The 26561-nt window shown below is 44.3% G+C and overlaps 3 protein-coding genes across 5 annotated transcripts in view; 1 reads left to right on the top strand and 2 right to left on the bottom strand.

Annotated features, from left to right (window-relative positions):
* Window positions 1-5827: 5827 nt before the first annotated feature.
* On the top strand, window positions 5828-11681 carry LOC123120969 (protein EMSY-LIKE 3). Of its 3 annotated transcripts, none has more exons than XM_044540917.1 (11): window positions 5828-5998; window positions 6106-6203; window positions 8212-8459; window positions 8560-8669; window positions 8763-9012; window positions 9098-9319; window positions 9393-9461; window positions 10355-10597; window positions 10667-10735; window positions 10809-10872; window positions 11288-11681. In XM_044540917.1, exons 2-11 carry the CDS (start codon window positions 6176-6178, stop codon window positions 11401-11403), a joined length of 1419 nt encoding a protein of 472 aa, XP_044396852.1. In that variant the 5' UTR covers window positions 5828-5998; window positions 6106-6175; the 3' UTR covers window positions 11404-11681. The 3 variants fall into 3 exon arrangements, with proteins under 3 accessions (XP_044396852.1, XP_044396853.1, XP_044396851.1); XM_044540916.1 differs by having other exon boundaries at window positions 5829-5998; window positions 9092-9319; XM_044540918.1 differs by lacking the exon at window positions 9393-9461 and having other exon boundaries at window positions 9092-9319.
* Window positions 11682-12864: 1183 nt separating this feature from the next.
* On the bottom strand, window positions 12865-14103 carry LOC123120970 (neurofilament light polypeptide). The gene has a single exon (XM_044540919.1). It carries the CDS (start codon window positions 13310-13312, stop codon window positions 12995-12997), a length of 318 nt encoding a protein of 105 aa, XP_044396854.1. The 5' UTR covers window positions 13313-14103; the 3' UTR covers window positions 12865-12994.
* A 1292-nt stretch (window positions 14104-15395) lies between these two features.
* LOC123120968 (protein ENHANCED DISEASE RESISTANCE 2-like) overlaps window positions 15396-26561 on the bottom strand; it is a 24044-nt gene continuing 12878 nt past the window's right edge. Inside the window, exons 13-22 of the mRNA XM_044540915.1 lie at window positions 22475-22639; window positions 22158-22384; window positions 21988-22054; window positions 20257-20432; window positions 19605-19706; window positions 19344-19391; window positions 17421-17564; window positions 17159-17254; window positions 16774-16875; window positions 15396-15893 (exon numbers count right to left, since the gene is read on the bottom strand). Of these exons, the coding sequence (XP_044396850.1) occupies window positions 15807-15893; window positions 16774-16875; window positions 17159-17254; window positions 17421-17564; window positions 19344-19391; window positions 19605-19706; window positions 20257-20432; window positions 21988-22054; window positions 22158-22384; window positions 22475-22639 (1214 nt within the window). The 3' untranslated portion in view covers window positions 15396-15806. The remainder of the gene's footprint in view (window positions 15894-16773; window positions 16876-17158; window positions 17255-17420; window positions 17565-19343; window positions 19392-19604; window positions 19707-20256; window positions 20433-21987; window positions 22055-22157; window positions 22385-22474; window positions 22640-26561) is intronic.

Here is a 26561-nt window from a genome sequence, read left to right as displayed (position 1 = left end):
AACCAAGTTAAAAAATAAAGGAGAGTGAGGATCACCCTGCTTTAAACCTTTTCCAGCCACAAAATGTGGCCCATTAGTGTCATTGATTCTGACCTAAAAGGTCCCTTGATACAAGGTACTAAAAACCCAATTAACCCATTTGTTGCCAAAACCCTAGAAAGGAGCATCTCTTTAATAAAATCCCAATTCACCCTATCATATGCTTTCTCATAGTCCAGCTTAAGGACTAGCCCACTACTCCCAAACCCGTGAACCTCATGTATCACTTCATGAGCCATCACAACACTTTCCAAAATGAACCTCCCTTTGATGAATGCAGTCTGGTTGGAGGAAATTAGTTTGTCACATAGAGGAGAGACTCTAGTAGTCATAGCTTTAGAAAAGATCTTAACAACACAGTTACTAAGGCTAATAGGCCTGAAATTTTTCATTTCTCTGGCCAAAGGAGTTTTTGGGATAAGGGTAATAAGGGCAAAGTTAAGTCTGTATATATCCAGAGTACCAGCTTCAAAATCCCTGACCATCCACATGAAGTCTTTTTTGATGATATCCCAAAAAGATTGGTAAAACAAAAAGGATAGACCATCAGGGCCAGGGGCCCCACATGCATATGAGCTCATGACAGCTTGTTTGATTTCATCCTCAGAAAAGGGTTTTTCAAGGTTATCTCTGTCAGGTTCAGAAACCATCTCATCAACTTCCCAAAAATCAGGCTCAAGGTGTATGTCAGGTTTTGGTTCAAAAGCATAAAGATTCTTATAAAAGTCAGTAGCCACTTTCAACATGTCATCAGTAGAAGTCAATATCCCATTAGGGCCTTCCAATTTTGCAAGGTGGTTTTTCCTGTGTCTATGATTAGCCAAGGCTTGAAAATAGGCATTGTTCCTATCACCTTCCAGGATTTTTCTATCTCTAGATCTCTGCCACAAGGCAGTTTCTTCCTTTTTCCAAATATCTTCCAATTCCTTTTTAATATCTCCTAATCTAGCAAACTCACTGGGGGAAAGGATTTGAGTCTTAGAAGAGACATCTAACTTGTCAAGTTCCACAAGTAAGGCTTTCTTCCTGTTCTTAATAGAAGCTTCAATGTTAATACTCCATCCTTTAATCTTTTTCCTAAGAATTCTAGATTTGAGCATCCAATTTTCCACAGATGAAACATCAGAGGAAACAGAATTCCATGCATCTTCCACAATATGATTAAAGCCAGGTTGGGAAAGCCACCATTTCTCAAACTTGAACATTTTTGACCAAAAATGTCTCCTACCCCCAGTGTCCAGCACCAAAGGGGCATGATCACTGCCAACCCTGGGCAGTGCAACAAGGGAGGACATGGGGAAGTGAGCATCCCAGTCTAAGGAAGTAAAGATTCTATCTAGAACAGCAAAAACTGGGTTCTCCTGATTATTAGACCAAGTATACTTCCTATTGGAAATAGAAATTTCCATAAGCCCCCATCTATTAATCCAGACATTGAATAACAAAGCACTTTGCTGGTCCACAAGGCCATTACTTTTCTCCTTACTCTCTCTAACTAAATTGAAATCACCACAAATTAAAACGGGGTAAGAACTGGAGTCAAAGATATCATGCAGCTCAGAGACAAAATCCAATTTGAACTCAGGGTAGGCAGAGCCATAAACAATAACCAAATGCCATAAAAACCCATCACATTTGTTCTTAATAGTAGCTTTAATAGAAAATCTATTATTGGTAAACCCAATCACATCAAACATATCATTTTTCAGGCCAACCAAAACACCTCCAGCGGATCCTATAGCAGGAAGAAAATGCCAACTAAAGTGTTTCTTAGCATCCAAGGATCTGAGGAAACCCTCAGAAATTATTTCTTTCTTTGTTTCTTGAAAACCAATAAAACCAGGGTTAGACTTAGTAATCACATCACACATGCACTGAACTTTACCAGGCTTACTTAAACCTCTAATATTCCATATGAGACCTATCATATCAGGGTATCCTAAAGGGGTGAGACAAGCCACAAGGCTTAACCTTAGTAAGGACAGCAGGGGATTGGTCTGTATCATCAGCAGTGCCAACTAGTGACACAGAAAAATCTCTAGCAGGGGTCCCAACTAGCTCTTCTTGAGCCAGGTCAATACTAGCAGGCAGAACAACTTCAGGTTGATCATTAGCAAAAGCAATGCATTTCTTTTGTTCTTTAACCATTAGATCTTCTATAATTTCATACATATTATCATTACTTCTACCCATGGCAAGACCTACTTGAGCAACTTGAATAGCAAGGTGAGTTGAATCAACAGTAGGAAAGATTTACCTTTGAAGGTTTGAGGAATCTCTGGGTTCTTCTTCATCTTATGTTGGGCAACTTTCTTAATTATGTCCACATTTCCATGAAGTCTAGTATCATGCTTATGGGCTTGAACAGGCCCCCACTTTGTGTTTTTGTCTTCTTTGTTCCTCCCAAATTGGGCTTGGTTCAGTGTCTCTAGCAGAGAACGTTTTATACCAGTCCCATGTATTTTTCTGAACTATACCAGGGGAGAGAACTCCCACTTCCTCCTATCCCACACTTTCCTCCTCATCAGATACAGACATATCCACTGATTTCAGAAATTCCAAACAGTAACTCATGCTACCACTTTGGTTTACCTCACCACCCCCTTTGGGCCAAGTTTTTTCAGGAGTACAAACCCCATCTGTTTTGTTAATCAAGTTATCATTATCAGGGGAAAGCATCTTCTCATTCATACAAACCTCCATAGCATTCTCCATTTTGCCTGAAATGCACTCCAGAATGAAGTTTTCATGATCAGATTCAGGGCATTCAGTTAGTGTGTTACAGGATTTTTTTTCCAGCAGAAGATCCATTGACACCCCTGGTTGTTAGATTTGCTTTATCAAGCTCATCAATGGCAGTGTCATCATCAATGAGATCATCATGTTCATCATTCTTGGGTAGATCATGCTGTCCCTGATTACCATTGTCCTCATCAATGTCATCATCCTCTTCCTCATCTTCAATTTCCACCACAGATCCTTTACCTCCCACCTGCTCAAAGCCTTCTACAGTGAAACCAAGCAGAAATAACTTCTTCTTCATCTCAATCAGTCTCTCAAAAGGGATTTTACTAGGGTTTCTGCAAGCAGTCTTAATCCTCACATTTTCAAAGAATGTCCTAAGCATGCCATTCCAATCAACATCAGTCAGCACACCAAACATGGATGCAATTTGTGCAAACACTTTCCAAGAGCACCATTTAGGGGGGATCCCCTCAATCAGCACCTAAGCCTCAGTTAGTTCTCCAAAGGGGTCACACGACCCAACCCATTCATTCATCTTGACAGATACATCTTGAGGCAAACTGAACCCATGAAGTTCAATTAAGTCCTCTACTTTCTTTCAGGGAGGGAATCTAACCAGATATTCTTTATTGGACAATTCTCTAATCTGCCAAGGCCAAGCTCTGGTTTTGCAGAATGTGGCAGTCAGAAGACTCAACAACTTTTCCTTGTCCACTTCACCTTTGGTAATGTTAACCACACCACCATTTTGAAAGTTAAGCCATTTGGATTCATTTGCCACAAGAACCTCAACATGGTAGAATCCCAGACCACTAGCACCACTACCAAAGAAAGCTGCAGTGGGCTGAACCCTAGACCAAGCAGAGCAATTGTTGACATTGTGGGATTGCTGATAGATAAAACAAACTTTAGGCCTAACACAATTACCAACATGATGCCCATGACCACCACAGTTGAAACATATCATATCCTTATATCTAGGGTCTAGAGGCTGCTCTTTTTCCACTTCATTAACCTGAGAGGATTGGACCTGAGAGGAGGTGGCGGTGGATCCAGTGGATCTAGTTGGCCGTTGAGGAGGGACATGATCTTTACCCGGAGCCGACGCTTGCTTAGATCCACCAGCACCCAGCGCGGGTTTCTGCACCGCACCCCTAGCTTGACCAGCAACACCAGGAGGGTTAGCACCCTGACGGTCAGCCATCTTCGAACCTTGTTTAACCACTTCAGCAAAGGAAAGGGATCCGGGGCCAATCCCCTCGCGGACGAGCTTGATGGTTTTTGGAGTGGGATCAAACACACAATGGGAGGCCGGATAACATCAGATGCTAGGAATGATCTATTCTCCACGAGATCTTTCCGGATCCAACACAGGAATCCGGCAGGATTACCAGTTTTGTGGGGTGGAGTGGGTGTGTTATGGAGGTGGCGGCGGGGAGGGGAAGGAATGAGCCAAAGCTGGCCGAAATGCTCTTCTATTTCTAGGGCTCCGTCAGAAGACGAACACACCTTTCTAAAACCCGTCTTCTCTTTAACAATACACCCTCGAAAGTAAGGATCCGCAGTACGTGTGCGGACAGGGTTAGAAGATTGCAAAAGGCAAGCATCAACTCCATTAGCGGCAACCCGCGGACTGTTGATCGGTGGTGAACACACCACGTCACTCAATTTCCTCATGTAAGAGTAAGACCCTGCTGCAGAAGCAGCAATCACTCGATCTTCTACCTTATCGTCAATGGAGGGAACCCTCATTGTAGCCTTACCAGAAATCCCATCAAAGGGGGAAACGCATGTGCGGATTTTGTGCAATCTCTCGCGAAATCCAAGCAAACGGGAACGAAAAGTAGGAAGGAGATGGATAGGAGGCATACCAAATTCACCTGGCCAGGGAGGGGCTTCAATGGCGCGTCGCCGCACCCGCACCTGCTTGGAAGGGATCAGATCTGACGCGCGGGCGGCAGCACCCCCGGTGGCAGCTCCTTCGGTGGAATGCTGGCTAGCGCATCCACCCGCGGCGGCCTGATGTTGAGCCGCGAGGGATTCGCCGTCCGGAAGAACGCCCATCGAGCCGCCTGCTCTGGAATCGCCGATTCGGCCTCCTGAATTGCCCAGAACAGGAGCTCCACCTCGTTCGCGCCCTCGTCGCTGACGAAGCGCGCCCTCTCTGCGAATGTCGCATAGCCGATTATCTGGATGTGGATGTCGGCCCACTCGCTGCGATCGGGAAAGCGCTCCCGCACCACACGACGCATCTCCCTGCGCGCCTCCGGCGATTCCGGGTCGATCTGAGCCAGTGGCGTCGTCGCTGGAGACGGCAGCGCCCTTGGTTCTGCCACCCTTGTCACTGGGCCCAATCTCCGCACGCGAACCCTCCTTCGCATCCTCCCCGCCATGGTTGCCTGTCGAGATCAGGTGTGAAGACGGAGCGATGTCGGGGGAGGGGCTAGGAGGAGGCGCAGAGATGAGGGGGTAGGTGGGGGAGGCGAGTGAAGTCTGGATCGGGACTCGCCGCTGGCGCGCTTCCCGATGAGGAGCAGGGGACGGGGACGGGGGTGGGAAAAGTCATCCTCCTTTTGACCCTTGTGTATTTTGTATACGGTGTTTTTCGTCTGTGTCAAATGCAAACATTGTATCTAGCTATAGAAAAAATATACTAAATGAACGACAATTAATATGGATACGAGGGAGTACACCACATGCAGCATGTTTAACTACCCCTTCCTATCCATATTAGGTATTGAAATGTCGCTTATTTTGTAATAATTGTATCAAAGGGAGTAGTCCAGAACGCAAAAGATTTTTCACACAATTAATCATGTTATTTATTAGCTGCCTTTCTTTTCAATATAAAAGATAGGATAGTGGCCTTGTATTTTCTTTTTTGAGGGAAAGACAGTGGCCTTGTGCAAATAGACGGAGGGAGTATTGTGATCGGACCGGAAGTTGCCGCTGTTCCCGAGGGAGACGAGTGAGTGAGCGACGACTCCCGTAAGCCGTTGATTATTCACGCGTACAAGATCCGCGAGACGTCCGTCCAATTTCTCGTTTCCCCCATCGTTTATTTTCTTCTCTCGCTTCGACCCCTCTAATTTTTTTTCTCTCGGCGAGAAAGAATCCCCATACTAGTACTACCTCCTCTTCCCCACTCGGTCGGACCACCACCTCGCCTCCCCCCAAATCTCGCCGGATTCCGCCGCCTCCACGCGCGCCGGAGGTGAGCCGCCCTCGGATCCGCGGCCGCCTGGGCCGCTCGCCGCCCGGAGGCCCCGCGTTCGGCGTCGCAGTGGCGAGGGCTGACTCCCGTTCCTCGCGTGGTTGCAGGTCCTGACAAAAATCGCCCGGAGCTCGCGCGCGTCTCCCCCGGGGTGGTCGCGCGGCGCGGCGCCGAGCCATGGACTACGGGCCCTCGGACAGCAGCGGTGAGTTGGGGCTTGGGCGGGGCTGCTCGGCTCCGCTTCCCCGTGCTAGTTAGGGTTTCGAATTCTAGGGTTCTTTCTTGCTTGAGCTGCTTGCCACTGGACGTGGATTGCTCGGGAAGGGATAGGGGTTTGTCTGTGGGGGGGAGCCAAAGGTCGCGTTTTTGGGGTGCCTGGGAAGGTTTTTTGGGTGCAAATTCTTGCGGGCTCGGAGGTGCGAGCTAGGTCTGAGATTGCCTGATGGCAGGTTAGCGTTAGGGTTACCTTGGGCTTGCATGGAGAAATTTTGGAGCTTTGCACGCGGGCAGGGTTTTATGGCGATTCTGGCTCAAGTCGTTGTGGGTATATATGGGCGTGAACTTTGTACCATTTGCGACCGTTCCCTGTATTTCGAATGTGTTTAGGTCCTGATTGGGAGCCCTAGACGTCGATGCACAACTAAGAAGCACATAGTAATATCAGCAGTATCAATAAAGCACGTCACCGTGGCCGTAGTCGTACTACCTCCTAGTGGTTCATCTAGGAAATAGAGGATTGCCCTAGCATCGCAATAGCAAGCCAGCAACCCCTCCAAGGCATCCACACTTGGGGGTAATAACACCACGCGTTGCTTGGCAACGGCTGTCAATGCGAGGGTGGATGGATGGCTCGGGTGAATGCTGAAAATTCCCTCAGTTTTTTTGAAATACCATGACATCCTCAAAAATATGGGCAAAACAGCACACTGAGAAGACCCCTAGTCGGCCTGCCCATGTGAAACCCCCGTGCATGTGGGGGGCCCTCTTTCTCCTGCACACTGTCTTGTTTGATCTATATATATACTCCATGCCCAGGGTGGATGGATGGCTCGGGTGATTTGAATGCCAAAAATTCCCTCAGTTTTATTTAAGTTCCACGAAATCCTTGTATGGGCGAAATAGCACAAGGAGAAGACCCCTGTATATAATTTGCATCTTCGTTCGGATCACGCACTTGCCAAGTGTGCAACATTTTTTAGGTTAATGTATTTTGGACATGGCCGGAGAGCTCCTGTTCGACCAATAGTTGGTAGTGGCCCCTAGTAGGACGTGCCAACTTCCAAGTATACATAAAGATCATATCTGGTGAACACTCAGAGTGCAGTTATATGCATTTCCCCTTGCGATATTTGTCGAATCCAAGACGAATATGTGCCATCCTTGTTTGGATAGCTTGGCCACTTTTTCCTCAATCATGTGTCTCAGAATCCCCGTACAGAGCAACTCTTTAACCGGATCTGGTAACTTGAGGGCACAGAGATGTCCTTCTTGTTGTACAGAGACGCAGATTCCATCTTTGTTGACTGGCCTAGAACATGCTTATCGAGTAACCAGAAGTCACTTCGAGACTGCACAGTTATGGAATAGTGTTTGGTAACCCCTAAGTAAGCCATTCTAGATTCCACCGCTTGAGTCTGCGACAATCTCAAGTCTAGGTTATAGGATGCACATTGTATATTAGACCAACCGATGACATGAATAAGATAATGTTATATTGATGTGTCATGGTGGTTTAATCCAACCGTATGTTCTTTAACATGTGTCCGGATTACTGGTTTGATATCTCCATATCTATAACCTGTGAATCATGGTCGTCACCCAATACCTAGTCCACATATACCTGTCCTTGCATGTTTATCAACTAGGGATCAGCTTACAATAACCAGCAACATTATTGATATTATTCAAGGAACATGTTATCAAATAAATCATGAACGTAAAGAAATGCAAACCATCATTCATCTATATAACTCCTTTGTGGTACATTACCAAGGTTCATTGTACTTAGTGAACCGCATGCTTATCAATTCTATTTATGTTATTTCTTTGAACATTACAGGCCATTTTTATTTGTCATATTCATAAGAACAATGTGAAATACTCTCTGCTACTATGTCAGCAATTGTGATTTTTTCCCTGTTGTGAAGCTTGTATATGAACAGCTCTACAACTTGCACTAAGTGCTGGTTCCTAAACTTTTGTGTGGGTTACAGGAACTGATGATGACCTTCCACCACCATATCCGAATAATCCGAATAATAGGAGTATAAGAGGCAGCGGACGTGCCAGTGGTAATGGCAGAGCTATTGTTCCTGTCAGTGGTAATGGAAGGGCCATTGCTCCTGCCAGCTCGTACCCTAGAGCCCAGACCGATATGGAAACACAAATTCAACAGCTTGAGCAAGAAGCGTATTGTGCAGTTCTGCGTGCTTTTAAAGCTCAGTCTGATGCCCTCACATGGGTTGGTACTGCTAGACCTGTCCCTGTTAATTCAGGTGTTTGTGCTGAAATTTATATGTTATTTCTCAAAGCTGACCTTAGATCAACTTTGCCTTTTTTAGGAGAAGGAGGGTCTGATTACTGAACTTAGGAAGGAGCTAAGGGTATCCGACAAAGAACACAGGGAGGTGCTAAACAGGGTCAATGGTGATGATATTATCCGCAGCATAAGGTCGAATATAGATAAATATTTGTGCTATTCACTACAATGTTGATATGTTTTCTGTTCCCAGCACTCTAAATTTCTGCCTTGATTCAAATTAAGGGAATGGAGATCAACAGGAGGCCTTCAGGCAAGCTTACCCAATAATCCTCAGCCTATACATCATGACCCGGCGCCTAGCCCTACCACCTCTGGCCGTAAAAGGCAAAAGACATCTCAATCCGTTCCTCCCCTACCTGTACCGTCTCCTCCTGTTATGCATCCACAGCAGATGGCTACACCAACACAACCTTCATCTTCAGCAGCTAAAAAGGGATTTCTGCCAGGCACTAAAGGCAAAAAGACAAAACCAGTAAGCACATATCTGATGGCTTGTTCTGTTATGAAGCAATTTTTTTCTCTTCTTTGATGGAATTTCATGTGCTTCCAAGGGCCAGAAGATACCAGGGGGCCCTGCAGTCAAATCTATGCCACCTTCAGCAGGTCCCAGCGGAAGGGGACCACATATGAACAGAAACTTTCCTGGTCGCCCTGCTGCTCCTGAACCTTCTCAAGGACAGCATCATCTTAATCCTTTAATTGGCCGTAAAGTCATGTCTCGGTGGCCTGAAGATAATAATTTCTATGAAGCCACTATAACTGATTACAATGCGGAAAAGGTGTGCTTTTAGCTCATTAGGATTATAGTTTTGTTAATCCAAGCCCCAGATTTTCTGAGGGATTCCATTGCAGGACGTTTATGCGCTAGTTTATGACATAAATACAGCTAATGAGACCTGGGAGTGGGTTGATTTTAAAGAGGTACACGATCTTTTTTATGTGGACATTCTGATAATTATTCACATTTTCATGCTTGGTGTTTTCCTTTCTTTGATATTGGACTTACAAAAAAGTAGTTAAGGTATAAGCATGATGAGGAATAAGATTGCGTGGTTAGGCAGGGTTAGCTCTCAAAACAAAATTACCGGGGAACATGGGAGGGAACATCATGATCTTTTGACTCTTGATGTGAACTAAGACAATTTTAGCTGTTGTTACACGCCAACTTAATAGACCCAAAGTGGTCGGGCCCTTCCCTGGACCCTGCGTAAGCGGGAGCTACATGCACCGGGCTGCCCCTTTTTTTTCAAATCGCCAACTTGGCCATGTGATGCAGGCCCACACATCATGCTTGTGTCAAATGGGCCTGTATTAGTGAACTAAGGTAATGCAACTGATCTGTTGGGATAAGTAACTGGACTATTGACCCTACCGTGTAGCAAAGAGGGACAACTTTATTTTACGGAATCATGGTCATTTGATATCAGTTTTCCCATTGCCACTAGTGTTCTGACCAGGAGTACATTCCAGTCAGTGTTTCACTCCATTTTCTTGCCAAATGTCGGGCGAACATTTTTGATAACAGTTTGTGATGTCAACACTTATCCTTGAGAACCGCGTCAAATTTCTAGAGAACATAACCTGGTACCTTGATTCAGTCATGAAGATCATATGGTACAGATATAAAGATGGTTAGATTCGAATGTGAAACAAATGCCATCCGTTTGGCTAATGTCCTCTGGTAGCATTTGCCCGTTATTATTGTATCGTGCACATGTCCCAATGTGTGTGCACCAAACCGCTTGATGACTACTGTCCTCTGAACTTTTCTGTTTGATGGACTTTGCTGACAATTCCTTGGGCCCTGACTACAGATAAAACCAGAAGACATAATCTGGCAAGGCGAGGACCCAGGATTATACCAAGGAGGTCGTGGTGCTCCAGGTAGCGGGGGTAAGAAGTCAACTAGCCGTGTTATGCCCACACCAGGTACAGGTAGGGGGAGAGGATTCCCAAAGAATGTGTCGAAGAAAGACTTTCCACGTTCGCAAAATGGCGTTGGGAAGAGAAGTTCTGATGACATTGATATACTTCACACTGAAAGCCTGATAAAAGAGGTTAGTTTGAAGAAAGTTTGCTAGCCACTCTGATGATGAAGATGTACTAACCTTATGCATCTCCCATAGGTGGAGAGGGTCTTCAGTGTTAGTCATCCTGATCCTTTGGAGGTAGACAAGGCAAAGAAAGCGCTGAAGGTATGCTGAAATATATACTGATATCTATTCGATCAGGAGGCCTTTGGTTTTGACTAACCAGCAATGCTTGCAGGAGCAAGAACAGTCGTTGATTGATGCGATAGCAAGGCTTGCTGAGGCATCTGATGGCGAAAGTGGTAAATACTAAATCATTGCTTGTTGACAAAATGGGAGGATCTTTCTGATGTTGCAGAAAACCACCCAAACAATTTCCAATTTAGGATGACTACCCTGATCAGGGGAGCAGTTTGAGATGTCATGGCTGTATACCATTTTGCCGTGTATTCACTATCCACTATAATTATACCCAGTTTCCACTTTAGAGAGGTAGGATCCTTGTAACGCAGTGGACAGTTTCTAGAATGCGCCAAATTGTAGATAGTGTTCCTCTCTTACTTGGGAGATATGAGGCCTAGCCTATCTGTCTATCCTTTATGCCTAGCGGTTACAAGATTGCAGCGCTCTACACAGCAAACATGAATTTTTATGAGTTGAACATGCCTTGTAGCTGTGTAGTAATTGCAATGCCCTGTCATGTTTTGGTGGGAACAGATGAGCGCAACCGTGGCCGAAGGATGGGGCCATATGGTGGGCACCCGCATCAAGGAAACTATGCGGATGCCATGGCTGTTGATGGCGACCACATGGTCGGAGGTGCCGCCACATAAACGGATCGCCGGAACATGTATACACAAATTCGATTAGAAGCCCGTCCTGTTGTAAAATCTTATTGCTAATGTTTATTTAAAACTTAGCCATAGGTTGAAACCATCTGGTTTTGAGAGACGATCAGTTTTTGTTCTCTTTTCTTTCTTTTGGGGGTAGAACTGCTTAACGTGTTGTAAAGCTGCTGCTCTGTGGAGCTATTGTGCTTCCTGTTATTTGCACAAGTGATAGTGCAATGGTGATTGATTAGTAGACCTGGACATTTGTCCTTTTCGGAACATTGCTAACCTTTTCATTATTCCGGAATCATGTCATTATCCACAATGGATATGTGAGAGTGCACGCTAGGCTATATTTGCATGATCATAGCCTGGTAATGGGTTGACCGCGAGCATGGTTGTGCTATGTCGAAGGAGGTTGGCATTCTCTAAATGATAACTTGGTATGTGGAATGAAAATGCGAAGCAAACAACTGAAGCTAGAATAAGCATCCGTATGCACTAGTCTGTGTCAACTCTCGAGTAGAGATAGAAGAAAATTTGTCGGGGGTCTTTTTTTTACGGAATAATTTTATCAGGAGTCTAGGAGGGGACGCTGCTAATCTGCACCCGTGTAAAATTGTGAAAAATGGAAAAATAAATTAAAAAATCTGTTTTTTGTGTGCAAGATGCTCTTGTGCGTGATATTTATAAAATTTGATGAAGTTTGGACATTCGAGGAGCCCGTAGCAAAAGAAGACAATCTTTGGGTGTTTAACAAACATTTAATGAGGAAACACTGTTTGGAGCCGCTTTTTTTTTGTCACGACCTCCTCGTATGTCCAAACACCCCGAAATTTTTCACGGACATCACCCATATGAACATCTAGGATGAACAAAAAACTGAATCTTTAATTTTTTTTTGCTATTTTTTTTACTGTTCATCGGTGCCGATGAGTCTGAGTCTGGTTTCGAATTATTGTCTAAGACCGTAGTCATCATTTATGTATTTTAGGGCAGTTGTCATCGTTTCTGTATTTGAGCAGAATGGAATAGGTATATGCTTCTCCCCCGCAAAAAAAAAGAAAAGAAAGAAGAATAAGTATATGCTTCCAATCGCAAAAAAGAAAAGAAAAAAAAGAATAGGTATATGCTTCAGCTGCCGACCTGCAGTCGCTGGCTCGTGAGCTGGGAGGAGCGACAGCTGTGATGGTCCACTGCCACTGCCACCGGTTGCATTGCACTGAGATCAGATCGATGGACCATCGTAGCGAACGTCGGACCGTACCCAATGACAATACAGATAACGAATCCGTTTTTGTTTTGAGGGAGATAACGAATCCGTCGGAAGCGCTACCGGTTTCTTCTCCCTCTTGTTTTCAGATTTTGAACAGCTAAAGGTGAAGGAGTACATGGTCCACCAGAACGGACCAAAGGATCACATCGCATTGCGATGCACGTAACGTAAAAAAATGCATCTTCATCTCCAATAACAACAACTCTTCTCACAACAACAATTCCAAATGCACGTCAGCACGCCAAACAATACAATACAATACATACAGTCGGTCGAACAAATGAAAACACTGGAGAAGGAGGTTTTCCGGAGGAGTCGTCAGGCGGAGACTACGGCCTCCTCCTCGTCGTCGGCGGCCGCCTCCTTCTCATCCTTGACGACGGCGGCGGCGCGGCCGTCCTTGGCGACGGCGGCGTTGTGGCGGTAGGCGTCCTGCTTGGCGGCCTCCACCTCGATGACCCGCTCCTCCTTCCTGGCCTCCGCCTCCGCCTGGGCCGCCGGGTCGTCGTGCGCCTTGGCCTTCTCCACCTGCTCCTGCACCGCGGCCATGGTCTTCTCCTTGCCCGCCCACGCCGACGCGCCCAGGTTCGCCCCCGCCTCCTTGGCCGCGCCCGCCGCGCTCTCCCCGCCCTGCATCTATCTCGATCGACCTTCGCCTAGCTCGGTGCTACAGGTTTCTTTCTTGTGTTCTACAGTAGTTGTCTTGTTGGTTCGTCGTTACTACCAGGCCGGCCGGCCGGTCCGAATTTATAGGGCCGGTTTACATTCTACGGTAGCCGTATGTGGGGCCGCCGTATGTGTATTACTATATGATTTGAAGCTTGGGGGCCTCAGCTCAGGCGTACATGAATGTGGACCGACGGTGGACACGTGCCCTACCAGGTCGGCACGCACAGTCCATGCATCTTATTCCTATGGCGCCTGGAATTAACACGAATCGATTCAAGAAAATAACAGGAACCGGTTTCTGCTCTGTCGACATAGCATTGCTATATTCGGCATAAAGGAAATGTCGGGGAGAGAACGTCACGTTTACAACTCCTCTCCCACACAAGCTACTCATCTAGGGTTTTCCCGCCTCCTGCCGGTGTCGTCGCCGATCCGACTCGTGTGTTTTTGCTGGTGGGGAGGCTTCTGCTTCATTTTTAGGTGTTCTTCTGAGTTTGTTGTTCTGGTGCGCTGGTCCTATTGGGATTTAGCACGATGACTTTTGAACTGTCTACTATGTCAACGACCTGTTTGGACACTAACACTGAAGGAGAAAACAAGCTATTGTACCTAATGTAGCGTTGTCGACAACAGCGTAGCCGCTACAACTCCAGCTCAAGGACCTAGTCGACAAGGCCCAAGAAGCTTCCCCAATGGCTTGCAAGCCTAAACTGGGCCAGCTGATCGGTTGTACTCCTACTTTTAGCCGTTGTCTTTCTTCTTTCTTCTTTGGCTAGGATTTGGACGACTGTGTTCGTTGTAATGGATAAAACATAGAAGTGACTTCTAGCTAAACTCGAATTCTAGATCAAACTTCCGTTTCGAAAAAAATTCTAGATCAAACTTCCGTTTCGAAAAAAATTCTAGATCAAACTTCCATGAAATTCCTAGTCCTTGTGAGTTGAATCCAGTGAGTAGCTCAAAGTTGGCGTTTAGAGCCTTCGTCCTGGAGATCCCGCTTGACCGCCACACACACTCGATTCAGCGACCGCCGCCGCCGACAAGCCATGGAGGAACTCAACCCCGAGAGCAGCGTCGTCTACGAGCTCCTCCACCACGAGATCGTCAGCGACACGCTTCTCCATTCCATGAGCAAACTTCTAGAGGCGAATAATGCCACGCTCGATGGCCTCATGTCGGTGCGGGTGGATGGGGTCCGTGAAGAGCTTGCGCTCGATCAGGAGCAAATTAAGGCGAGCATGTACAAGCAAGAGACCACGGATCCAGGCCACAAGGGGGACGGGAGTTCGTCGTCGCGGAACGTTGGTCATGGTCGTGGCGGTGCCGCCACCGAGGTGCGCGCTAATTCTTCTCCAAGAAAATTTTCCCCTCGACATTTCCATGTTGCGGATGCTACTAAACATTCCCTGTTTTCTCTACCAATGGAGCTTCCGAAATTTGACGACACCAATCCAAGGTTGTGGCAGAATTGATGCGAAGATCAGTTCCGTCTCTAGGGTACTCCAATGCATAGGTAGATTTCCATGGCCACGGCTCAATTTGAAGGTGCTGCTGCTAGGTGGCTCGAATCAGTGCAAAGATTAATGCCCCAATTTCAGTTGGACTGATTTTTGTGCTCCACTTCAGAGCAGGTTTGGCCATAATCAACATCAAACTCTTCTCAGAAAATTGTTTCGAATTGCTCCAACCAGTTCTCTGGAGGATTATGTTGAGCGCTTTGCTGAGCTCTATGATCAACTCACTGCCTATGAGGATGCTCCTAATTCTATGCACATGGACTAAAACCTTGAGTTATTTTTTTACGGGATGACTAAAACATTGAGTTTGTATAGCTGTTGCCTTGCAGAAGCCCAAGGATCATATGAGTTGGCCCTCTTGCATGAGGAATTGGGAGAGAGTATTAATTGCTTTGTACAGAGATTGTTTTTAGTTTAGTAGAACAGTAGGAGCCTCTCCCACTTGCTGAAAGTTCCTTTAAATTTTGTATCCCTCTTTGGATGCAAAGTTCTCTTTGGAGTTCCATAGGGATATCATGCCTGTAGAAAAACTATAGTTGTAAATGCTTGGAGATGTTTGGATCAAGTAAATGTCCCAGTTTTACAAACTTTTGTATTCCAAATATCATGGATAATTTATTTATTTGCAATATTAAAGAAAAGTATCCTGGATCTCTTTTTCTACAACCGACCTTTTCCCGTGTCTATTTGCTCGCGTCATATGTCATTAGCCAATAGACTCTTCTTCCATGTCGATATAAGTATTTCTAGTATTCTTCCATGCACTAGAGGCACCACGTATGTACTCTATACATGTGATGTGACACAGCTCTCGACCTGGGATCATTACATAGTGACCATGTTTTCCTTCTTACAAATGTGCACCTCGGAGAACTGAAGATTATGGTAGAAAATTGCGCAGATCTACTACCGTGCCATAGAAGGGGTGATGAAATGGAATTAACTTAGATTGGTACAGCAGCCTCAGGATTTACACGGTTTAGACGAACAGTGCCAAGAATGTACTCAGGCAGCTCTTTCTCTTCCTTTGCCTGCAAACACAAACATATTAGCATGGCTCGCGTTGTTGATGCACAGTGTGAACTGTGAAGTCTAGGCCATTTCCTTTGTCCCCCAAAAGAGCGGGATCAAAGACAAGCATGACATAAACCAGCCGGGAATGACCAGATCAAATGGAGAATAGTCTTACAAACATTCTGAATTGCAGTTTCTGCAGGATTAAGTAACCACTAACGATGGGTTTGATAGAAAGAGTCGAAGAATTGTGTAAAAGCTATCAAGCCGGTCTTGCAAAACCAGCTGGCTTCAAGGTTAGGTGTTCATCAGTTTTGCACTGGTGTTCCCTGAATCATCATTGCGAAGAGCGTTTGCCCAGTTTTGCGAAAAACAATGACTTCTGTTGCCAGATTATCACTGAGATGAACAGAATACCAAATGCGAAAATGAGAAAGATAAAAAATCTCATCCAGGTTAGGTTCCTTGTGGTGGAAGTGGAACCAGCTCACCCAGGTTCAAGTACTAGACTTGGCATGGGTCCTCGCATTTTCTGGATTTATTTCAGGCATTCCGGCGATGTGCGTTTAGTGGGAGATGAGCGTTCCCGTCGACTACGAGGTGCCTGCGGCGACTTCGTCAATCTCAAGATTTGCCGGCTCAGTCTCTCGGAGGTGCTCATAGGGGTTAGTGTACGTGTGTGTATGTGAGCGTCTTCGTTTGTAATGTGTTTCTAAAAAGAACTCCCAGGCTTGCACAGTTTTGGATTCTGTTGGCACATTGAAGTGCTAAATAAATAAGATAGCTCGAAGTGCCATAGATATTTGTGATTATTCATTTGCTGGAATCTACCATCAACTATGTGAGCAAATTGCGGAAAAAAAAAGGCGTTTCAAAGTCTGATTTGTATGACCATACCTCAACTAGAATAGCAAGATCTACGACGATGCTTGTCACATATCCCAGGACTAGGCCAATAATGCTCCGTGCAACAGAAGAGGAACCAATGTCAACATCTATCTGCAAAGTTATTTCATTTATACCAAGATTTGTTCAGATTCAACATAGCAAAAGTATAACACTGGAAAGTTGGCAAAAAACAGATATGCAACAGAAAAATCAATACCATTGTTTCATCTAAATTTGTTATATATGTGCATTTTTTTTGGTGGGGAATATACGTGCATTCTTTTGTAAGTTGGCTTCGAATTTGACCTTTACCACTGGGCTTATTGGGATGCGTGGTAGAGATACATATACCAGGGGTGTTCAACAAACGCAAAGTTTTGTAGTACTCAAGTACCTCGAGAAAGTTATCCTGCCGAAGATAATTGCATGTCACTGCTTTCCCCAGAAGGCAAGCTCTCGTCCCAACTGCACGCTTTACCATCCAATAACCCTGAGATCATTTTGTACGTGAGTTCACGTGCAAAAACATGCGATTACTCAAGAAAAATAGTCACATGCAAGGTGAGAAGACAGTGACATGCAAAAATAGTGATATGCAATTAGTCAAGAAAAATAGTAACATGCAAGGTGATAAGATACAACACTAAAGTGTATACCTCAACAATACTTGGTATAAGCTTAAATCTGGCATCTCGAAATGCATCAGTTCCATCAATGAATCTACCCAAGAGAGAATCTTTGTTCACTGGCTTCTCTGCTGCGTAGTACATAACCAAGTTATAGTTTGGTTTTGCTGGAACCTACATGTTTATCCAAATGGAGTTAATCACTTGTGCAGGACGTCATCCATACAACAAAGATGACAACATATATGAGACGATTTAGATATTGCATGAGAGAAATTGTGTGCTTCTTCAGCATTTTACCCTTTTGAACGGGGAGGTCCCAACTGTTAATCTATTTAACTATATACAAGAGGAATGTACAGAAGAGGGGGCGACAGAGGAGGGCTATACAAGGGGAGGATTAGAGAAAGCCGCACTAAGAGAGAGGGAGGGAAACAAGAAGATCAAGCGAAGATCTAAGAGAAGAAGCTAAAATGTTCCTTCATTCTGAAAGAAAGAAGACGTCCCTTCTAAAACTAAACAGCCATGAAGCCCTGCTACGAGCAATCCCATCAACAATCTTCATGACCTCAAAGGCGAAAAGGCTTGTTAACTTTAAGCTTCAGCTTAGATATCACCTCTTCCATAGACAACAGATGGGGATCAAAGTTAATTCCAAGGATATTCCAGCAGGAAGCACTGAAGCAACAGAGCCAGAAGAGGCGATTGCGAGTTGCCAGAGTATCCATGCTGAGTGCCACTAGGAGGACTGAATTGGCGTCTCAGGAGCATATCTCTGGTGTTCAGGCTATCATTCAGGAGCGGCCAGGGGGCGTTACGATATGTTGAAGTTTACGGGGTACGAGGAATACAAGACTGAAATATGATCTGTACAGAGCACGGGTTGCGCATGTGGGGGAGGAAAAAAATCTTAGGGCTCTGATATTTATATACACGTGTATGTGCGGTATAGTATGCAGAAAACTCCTCATATAATGGGGATATCACAACGGCTAATATATACGAGTATTAACATTCGACACCCTCTGGGAGCTTGTGACTGCGAAGATGGGAGTGCTCATGGCAGCTTTAGTGACGGTGATCAACGAGAGGGACGAAATCACTGGTCTTGGGTTTTAATAGACCAAAGGGAGGCTGTGGTAGTTTTGCAAACAAGAAGACCTGCTAAATTGGAGGTTTTGTCATCCGCAACATTGATCGGTAGGAGGCAGGATTTATGATGATTGAGGGTTTGCACACTGTCTGTTTGCACATTGGTCATATGAAAAATGTGAAGTATTTGGTTCATATAACAGCTAGATAAATATAACAGCCCCTTGCCAGTAGTATTTGATAACTTATTGGGGTAGATCGAACCCAGGTGGGACACGACACAGACCCGCTTTCCTGGTTACTACGCAGTAACTGATATAGTTTCAGCATGTACAGAGAATGTTGTATGCAGTCGAAGGTTCCTAAATTGATGGATATAACTTTAACTTGGTTATAACTGTATCTGTATGTATGCTCCAGAAAAAATTCTTTAGCTGACCATAACTGGTTAAAGATTGCAGTAAGATCACTTGTGAACTTTTACAATAAAATCTAAAGCTGTATCAAAGAATCCACATATTTGTTTAGTTCTCAAACTATTGGCTATAATACTGTACAATTTCCCTTCAAACTACCTAAAATACAAAAAATATTCTACCCTTCAAACTACCTAAAATACAAAAAATATTCTACCCTTCAAACTACCTAAAATAGAAAACATATTCTTAAAGGGTGCTGTACAATTTCCCTTCAAACTACCTAAAATACAAAAAATATTCTATCCTTCAAACTACCTAAAATAGAAAACATATTCAAAAAGGGTGCTAAGCCAGCGGCAGGGTGGTGCATAGCACCTAGGCAGCCACTGTTTAAGACAGCGTATAAAATTTAATAATATAACAAACTGACAACAGTAATTACCTGTAAATTTACAACCAGTATGAAGGGAATCTTCTTTGCAGCTTCGGACTGTAATTTAAATATCGGAAAAAAAATTAAGCATACTAATATGTTGTGTCATGTCAGAGTAAAGTACTACAAGCAACTTCCTCTTGAGTCTGCATTAATGTAACAAGGAAGCTTCCACTATAACCTATACTAGAAAGCTGTTTGTACGAAGTTCTCTGTACTAAAAGTGGTGTTGGTTTGCAAGTGGGATTAATGCTCATTCAACAATTTTACCTGAACAAGGCTTTTTGGGTGCAAGGCAACCGAGTCAAAGCGCTCATTAACCTTGAACCAATCAACTGCAATAAGCTTTAGAAGAGGATCACCTCCAGCAATCTGTTTAAATCAAGTTAACATTAAGAGACAGGCCAAACAAGGAGAAACAAAAACAGTGTCAGAAGTAATTCTGGCCCCAAAATGAACTCTATATTAATTGCAAGATCTCTAGCCGATTGGGGCCATTTTCTCAATTGACCTTGCCGGGATAGGTGTTTTAACACAAAGCATACCTCCTCACTATATCAGATGTACAGAAACTAGATTGGAGATGTGGAAGCACTAGCCGCATGCAGGTGCAGCAACCTTAACATAACAGCATTAATAAAACAAAGGACTACCTGTTAAGTGGTATACCCAAATGCTGGGTGAATATATATTTAACCAGTTCGACAGGAAGTTAATTAGTGACAGCTGCACAAACTTATAGGTCCTTCATAACAATAGCATTCAGGCAGCCACATTTGTTAACCATAGCAACCTTATCCTGAGATCTTTGAAACGGTAGAACCATATAACGGCTCGTTCTTGTCATTGACTAGTGGAGAAGTAAATAAGGTAGTTTTAATAATTCTCTTGATTAATTAGTAGAATACTTGTAATATCTGACCTTGGCGTAATCTGTCAAGTAAGTCTTCCCTCTTATCATAAACTTCTCTCCACCAGGTGAACTCCAAGAATTTGGGTCATCTTCACTTTTCGCTTGTCGAACGGTGCCATGGAAATGGCTCGAGTCAATAGCTATGGGAATAGAGTTTGTAACCAATTCGCTCCTCTCAAGCGAAGCTGTAGGGAAAAAAATGAACAAGAATTTCAACTTGGAGTTGAATAAGAAACAAAAACCAAATTTGAGAAGAACAGCAAAACAATGATACACCAATCCAGAACTCTGGATTCTAGTAGGAGATGATGTTCTTTTCCCCTGGAGATGGAAAATTCGTCCACCGGGTTTTATTAATTTGCAAATTCTTCCTCAGCTAGTTAATAAATGAAATTGGCTGACATATATGGACTAGTATAGATTTTACCCATTTTGACCCTCTTTTTGGGAATGACGGACATATATGTACAACTATAGTGATTCTTATCACCCTCGTATTTATTACCCTGCCGAGGAGACAAATCAAATTGAGAGGCATCTACGTGTGCACCAACTATTGTTCCCTTTGCCCTTGAAGCAACAGAAAAACAAACTCCCACGACAGAGTGCATATTTGTTGACATGTCTTAATTGAGAGGCATCTACGTAGGCAAAAGATATTTTTTCAGAGAATGCGGCAACAGGATGACCGGATCATAAATCAAACAACATGCAACACGCAGACCATCAGTTTGGATGAATTAAGACATATCAATTGGTGACTTCAATCTTTCTTTAGTATAGTCCACATAGCTAATCATATGCAAAATGAGTGAAACTAGCAACTTGCAGTATAGCACTTGAGGAGGTGAAGGAGTAAATGTGTGCTACTACAATTTGGATGCCTCCTTACATCAATCAACAAGTTGAAATAAATTATGAAGTGAAGATATTAGATTTACATTTTGAAAGGATGCTACTACTGACTACGAGTGTTTGTACGGACAGGTATCAGTACAGAAACATGGAAAAACGAAATGTACTACAGAAACATGGAAAATCGAAATGTACCTGATTAACTTTAAGAGCGTAGTGTTAGGCAGTGGTTACAGTTTACTAGCTGTTACCATGTCAACAAAATAGGTCAAATTACTTCCAATGTTTGCATGTGCTTACTGCCATACAAAGAGAGATGTGACTCGAGTTTTTAGCGTGTTACCAAATACGTGTGGAACGGAGGGAGTACATTACTGTGGCAGCCTGTCAGGCACCATAGCAGTGCCCTACAATATGGTGCCCTACAGATAACCGTGAACCTAGAGTAATATAGCATGTATCTGAAATACATGGTATGGTTTCATTTGATACATAGTTTCCTTGTCAATTTCTGGGTGTTGTTTCAAAAAATATTAATAAGCATCATATTTCGCAAATATAGCCAAGTATGTTCCTTAGACTATCTCCCCTGCAAAAAAATGTTCCTTAAACTATCTGAACATATTGCCTCAAATGTGCTCTATGAAAACACCATGCTTTTGTGCTTCCCCAACACACTATTCAATATATGTGCAATTGACACTTGAGGACTTGCCTATGTGTATATACAAATCTTATTTGGCGGGCGTGTATATACATATCTCTCTGGCACAAATGTATACAGACTGGTGTTTGTCTATGTGCACACATGCATATATGTTGGTGTGCATCACTATAAGACTCGGTGGTGCTGAAGAAATATCTCATGTGTTTTATCATTATGACCTTTAGTTCGCTTCATAGCTAAACCTGCAATGGCCCATGATACGTTCTTCAACTTCACCTTTCCAGCCTGCATAGAAATTTGCACAGAAAATTGGATCTCCATTTATAATTGAACACAACAATATGACCGTTTGGATTACATAATTATGGTTTAAAACCATAAATATTACCTTCGGGGTTGTAACATCATCATCATCATCATCATCATCATTATCATCATCATCACTATCACCTTCAAAGGATTCTCCTCTAACAAGTGCATCATAGAACTCATCATTAGGTTCCGAATATTCAAGTTCACTCTGGATGATCAAGGATTCAGATACTTTTGACTTCACTACTGTTGAAGGCAAATCAGGTGTGATGGCTGGATTTGCTGCAAAGTATTCTCTTAGACCTGTTCAATCATATATGCAAACAACGTCGTCATTGCATTATCCAATTTGGCGAGATAATATTTTTTGCAATAAAAGAAAGAATGATCAACCTGCTACTTGGCTGAGCAGAGCAAAAGGGATACTTCTCTCAAAATTTGAGGAGGTCCTTCTCCTCCATCTGTCCCAGAAACATGGGGAGATCTCTACCATGCGAGTAACAATGCACTTCGGAGTAGATTCTGATGTGTTTAACCTCTTTATTTCCCATGTTGTGGCTGGAAGGACAAGGTTAAGGCACTTGATAAATTCCAACAAAATGTAAAAAAATTGGACAAATTTCAGTATTGCAACTACGAGAATAGTGGTTGAAGCCATTTATGTGTAAAGGCACTTTCCACCCATGTTGATTATAGCAGGTGCAATTTATTTCATCTTGACCTTCATGCTATTAAGTTCCATGCACCAACTAGTAGAACCAAAAGTCCGACTAATGGAGAAGGCAGGGCTATCCACATATACTTCAATACCCCCTCTCACGTGTAGGCTCCACCAGGCCTCAAACGTGTTATCAATGAAGTCGGAAACAACTTTTGTGGATAGCACATTGGCCAGGTCTTGAACTGGAGACCTCTTGGCTCTGATACAGGCAACTATGGCCTTGCCGCTGACGATCGCCATACATGTGTCAAGTGTAATAGCTAGCTGTGTTGTTTCTCCTTCGTATATGGTTAAATTGTCAGGTGTAATAGCTAGCTGTTGGTTTCTCGTCTCTAGACGGTTATATTTGCATATTTACTTGTGTATTCGGCCCCTCTGGCCCAATAGCAATACTCCCTCCGTAACAAAATATAGTTCATATAGATTTTTAAAGAAGTCAAGCTTTGTAAATTTTGACTAAGTTTATTGACAAATATCTACGCCTACAATACCAAATAAATAGCTAGCTGTGTTATAGAACAACAAAAATCGGCATTAATCCACTACGTAAAAATCGGCATAAGAAAAGCAAGATATGAGTCATAAAACAACAAAAATTACATTTATATGTATATTTTATGACGTGTTTTTATGTTTGTAGTTTTACATCGCGTAAAACAAAATTACAGTCGATATACATTTTTTTACATTCTTCTTTACTTCTTACAACAACAACAACAACAACAACAAAGCCTTTAGTCTCAAACAAGTTGGGGTAGGCTAGAGGTGAAACCCATAAGATCTCGCGACCAACTCATGGTTCTGGCACATGGATAGCAAACTTCCACGCACCCATGTCCATAGCTAGTTCTTTGGTGATACTCCAATCCTTCGTATCTCTCTTTACGGATTCGTCCCATATCAAATTCGGTCTACCCCGACCTCTCTTGACATTACCCGCACGCTTTAGCCGTCCGCTATGCACTGGAGCTTCTGGAGGCCTGCACTGAATATGCCCAAACCATCTCAGACGATGTAGGACAAGCTTCTCTTCAATTGGTGCTACCCCAACTCTATCTCGTATATCATCATTCCGGACTCGATCCTTCCTCGTGTGGCCACACATCCACCTCAACATGCGCATCTCCGCCACACCTAACTGTTGAACATGTCGCCTTTTAGTCGGCCAACACTCAGCGCCATACAACATTGCGGGTCGGACCGCCGTCCTGTAGAATTTGCCTTTTAGCTTTTGTGGCACTCTCTTGTCATAGAGGATGCCAGAAGCTTGGTGCCACTTCATCCATCCGGCTTTGATGCGATGGTTCACATCTTCATCAATATCTCCATCCTTCTGCAGCATTGACCCCAAATACCGAAAGGTGTCCTTCTAAGGCACCACCTGCCCATCAAGGCTAATCTCCTCCTCCTCGCACCTAGTAGTACTGAAACCGCACCTCATGTACTCGGTTTTAGTTCTACTAAGCCTAAAACCTTCGATTCCAAGGTTTGTCTCCATAACTCTAACTTCCTATTGACCCCCGTCCGACTACGACTAGCACCACATCATCCGCAAAGAGCATACACCATGGGATATCTCCTTGTATATCCCTTGTGACCTCATCCATCACCAAGGCAAAAAGATAAGGGCTCAAAGCTGACCCCTGATGCAGTACTATCTTAATCGGGAAGTCATCGGTGTCAACATCACTTGTTCGGACACTTGTCACAACATTATCGTACATGTCCTTGATGAGGGTAATGTACTTTGCTGGAACTTTGTGTTTCTAAGGCCCACCACATGACATTCCGCGGTATCTTATCATAGGCCTTCTCCAAGTCAATGAACACCATATGCAAGTCCTTTTTCTCCTTGTATCTCTCCATAAGTTGCCATACAAAGAAAATGGCTTCCATGGTCGACCTCCCAGGCATGAAACCAAACTGATTTTTGGTCACGCTTGTCGTTCTTCTTAAGCGGTGCTCGATGACTCTCTCCCATAGCTTCATTGTATGGCTCATCAGCTTAATTCCACAGTAATTAGTACAACTCTAAACATCCCCCTTGTTCTTGAAGATTGGTACTAATATACTCCGTCTCCATTCTTCTGGCATCTTGTTTGCCCAGAAAATTAGGTTGAAAAGCTTGGTTAGCCAACTATCGCTATGTCCCCGAGGCCTTTCATCAGGACCCATCGCCTTGCCTCCTTTCATCCTTTTTAAAGCCTCCTTGACCTCAGACTCCTGGATTCGCCGCACAAAACGACTGCTGGTCTCATCAAAGGAGTCGTCCAATTCAATGTTAGAATTCTCGTTCTCCCCATTGAACAACTTGTCGAAGTACTCCTGCCATCTCTGCTTAATCTCCTCGTCCTTCACCGGGAGTTGGTTTGCTCCGTCCTTGATGCATTTGACTTGGCCAACATCCCTCGTCTTCCTCTCTCGGATCTTGGCCATCTTATATGTCCCTATCACCTTCCTTCGTACCTAACCGCTAGTAGAGGTCCTCAGACGCCCGACCCCTTGCTTCACTGACAGCTCGCCTTGCGGCCTTCTTCGCCATCTTGTACTTCTCTATGTTGTCTGCACTCCTATCCAGGTATAGGCGTCTGAAGCAATCTTTCTTCTCCTTAATCGCCTTCTAGACATCATCGTTCCACCACCAGGTGTCCTTAGCTTCGCTTCTCCTTCCCCTGGACACTCCAAACTCCTCCGAGGCCACCTTACGAATGCAGGTCGCCATCTTCATCCACACATTGTCTGCATCCCTCCTTCCTCCCAAGGGCCCTCCTTAATGACCCTCTCCTTGAACGCTTGAGCTTCCTCTCCCTTGAGCTTCCACCACTTCGTTCTAGCGAATTTTGGCACGCTTATCCCGTTGGACACGAATCCGAAAGCGGAAGTCAGCAACCACCAGCTTATGCTGAGGGACAACACTCTCTCCATGTATCACCTTACAATCTAGGCACGCACGCCTATCTTCTCTTCTCGAGAGGATGAAATCAATCTAGCTAGAGTGTTGACCACTACTAAAAGTCACCAAATGTGATTCCCTCTTTTCAAAGAGGATGTTAGCTACGATCATGTCGTAGGCTAGAGCAAAGCTTAAGACATCTTCTCCTTCTTGATTCCTGGTGCCATAGCCAAGCCCCAATGCACCCCTTCAAACCCGTGTTAGATGTACCCACGTGGCCATTGAGGTCTCCTCCTATGAAGAGCTTCTCGCCAATCGGTACACTCTTAACCATGTCCTCTAGGCCTTCCCAAACTCCCTCTTGGTGTTCTCATTGTGGCCTACTTGCGGGGCATACGCGCTGATAACATTGAGAACTAAGTCCCCAACTACCAGCTTGACCAGGATATTCGGTCCCCACATCTCTTGACGTCTATGGTCTACCACTCCATACTTGAGACTCTTGTTGATCAAGATGCCTACGCCATTTCTCTTTGCAGCCGTCCTCGTGTACCACAGTTTGAAGCCGGTGTCCTCCACCTCCTTCGCCTTTTGTCCCCTCCATTTGGTTTCTTGGACGCAAAGGATATCAACACCTCTCCTCACCGCTGCATCAACTAGCTCCCAAAGCTTCCCTGTCAGAGACTCTACATTCCAGCTACCTAAGCGGATCCTCCTAGGCTCGGCTGCTTCCTTACCCTTCGCACTCGTCGAGTCAAATGCGAAGACTCTTGCTCATTTTCCACTACATCCGGGCGCCGATGTAGCGCGCCACTAAGGATGCGACGACCCGATCCTCGCTCACTTGCCACCGTATCCAGATCAAG

This window comes from Triticum aestivum, chromosome 5D, assembly GCF_018294505.1.
Source record: "Triticum aestivum cultivar Chinese Spring chromosome 5D, IWGSC CS RefSeq v2.1, whole genome shotgun sequence".
In the NCBI taxonomy this organism is placed as follows: domain Eukaryota; kingdom Viridiplantae; phylum Streptophyta; class Magnoliopsida; order Poales; family Poaceae; genus Triticum; species Triticum aestivum.
Note: the sequence above shows the minus strand (reverse complement) of the source record. Positions and strands in the feature narration are given on the sequence as shown.

Bases quoted from the DNA above. Each gene is read 5' to 3' on its own strand.
- LOC123120969 (XM_044540916.1), top strand. From the start codon at position 6,176: ATGGACTACGGGCCCTCGGACAGCAGCG. The intron at 9,013-9,091 runs GTAAGCACATAT...TGTGCTTCCAAG, and splicing joins AAGGCAAAAAGACAAAACCA to GGCCAGAAGATACCAGGGGG. The intron at 10,598-10,666 runs GTTAGTTTGAAG...CATCTCCCATAG, and splicing joins CTGAAAGCCTGATAAAAGAG to GTGGAGAGGGTCTTCAGTGT.
- LOC123120970 (XM_044540919.1), bottom strand. From the start codon at position 13,312: ATGCAGGGCGGGGAGAGCGCGGCGGGCGCGGCCAAGGAGGCGGGGGCG.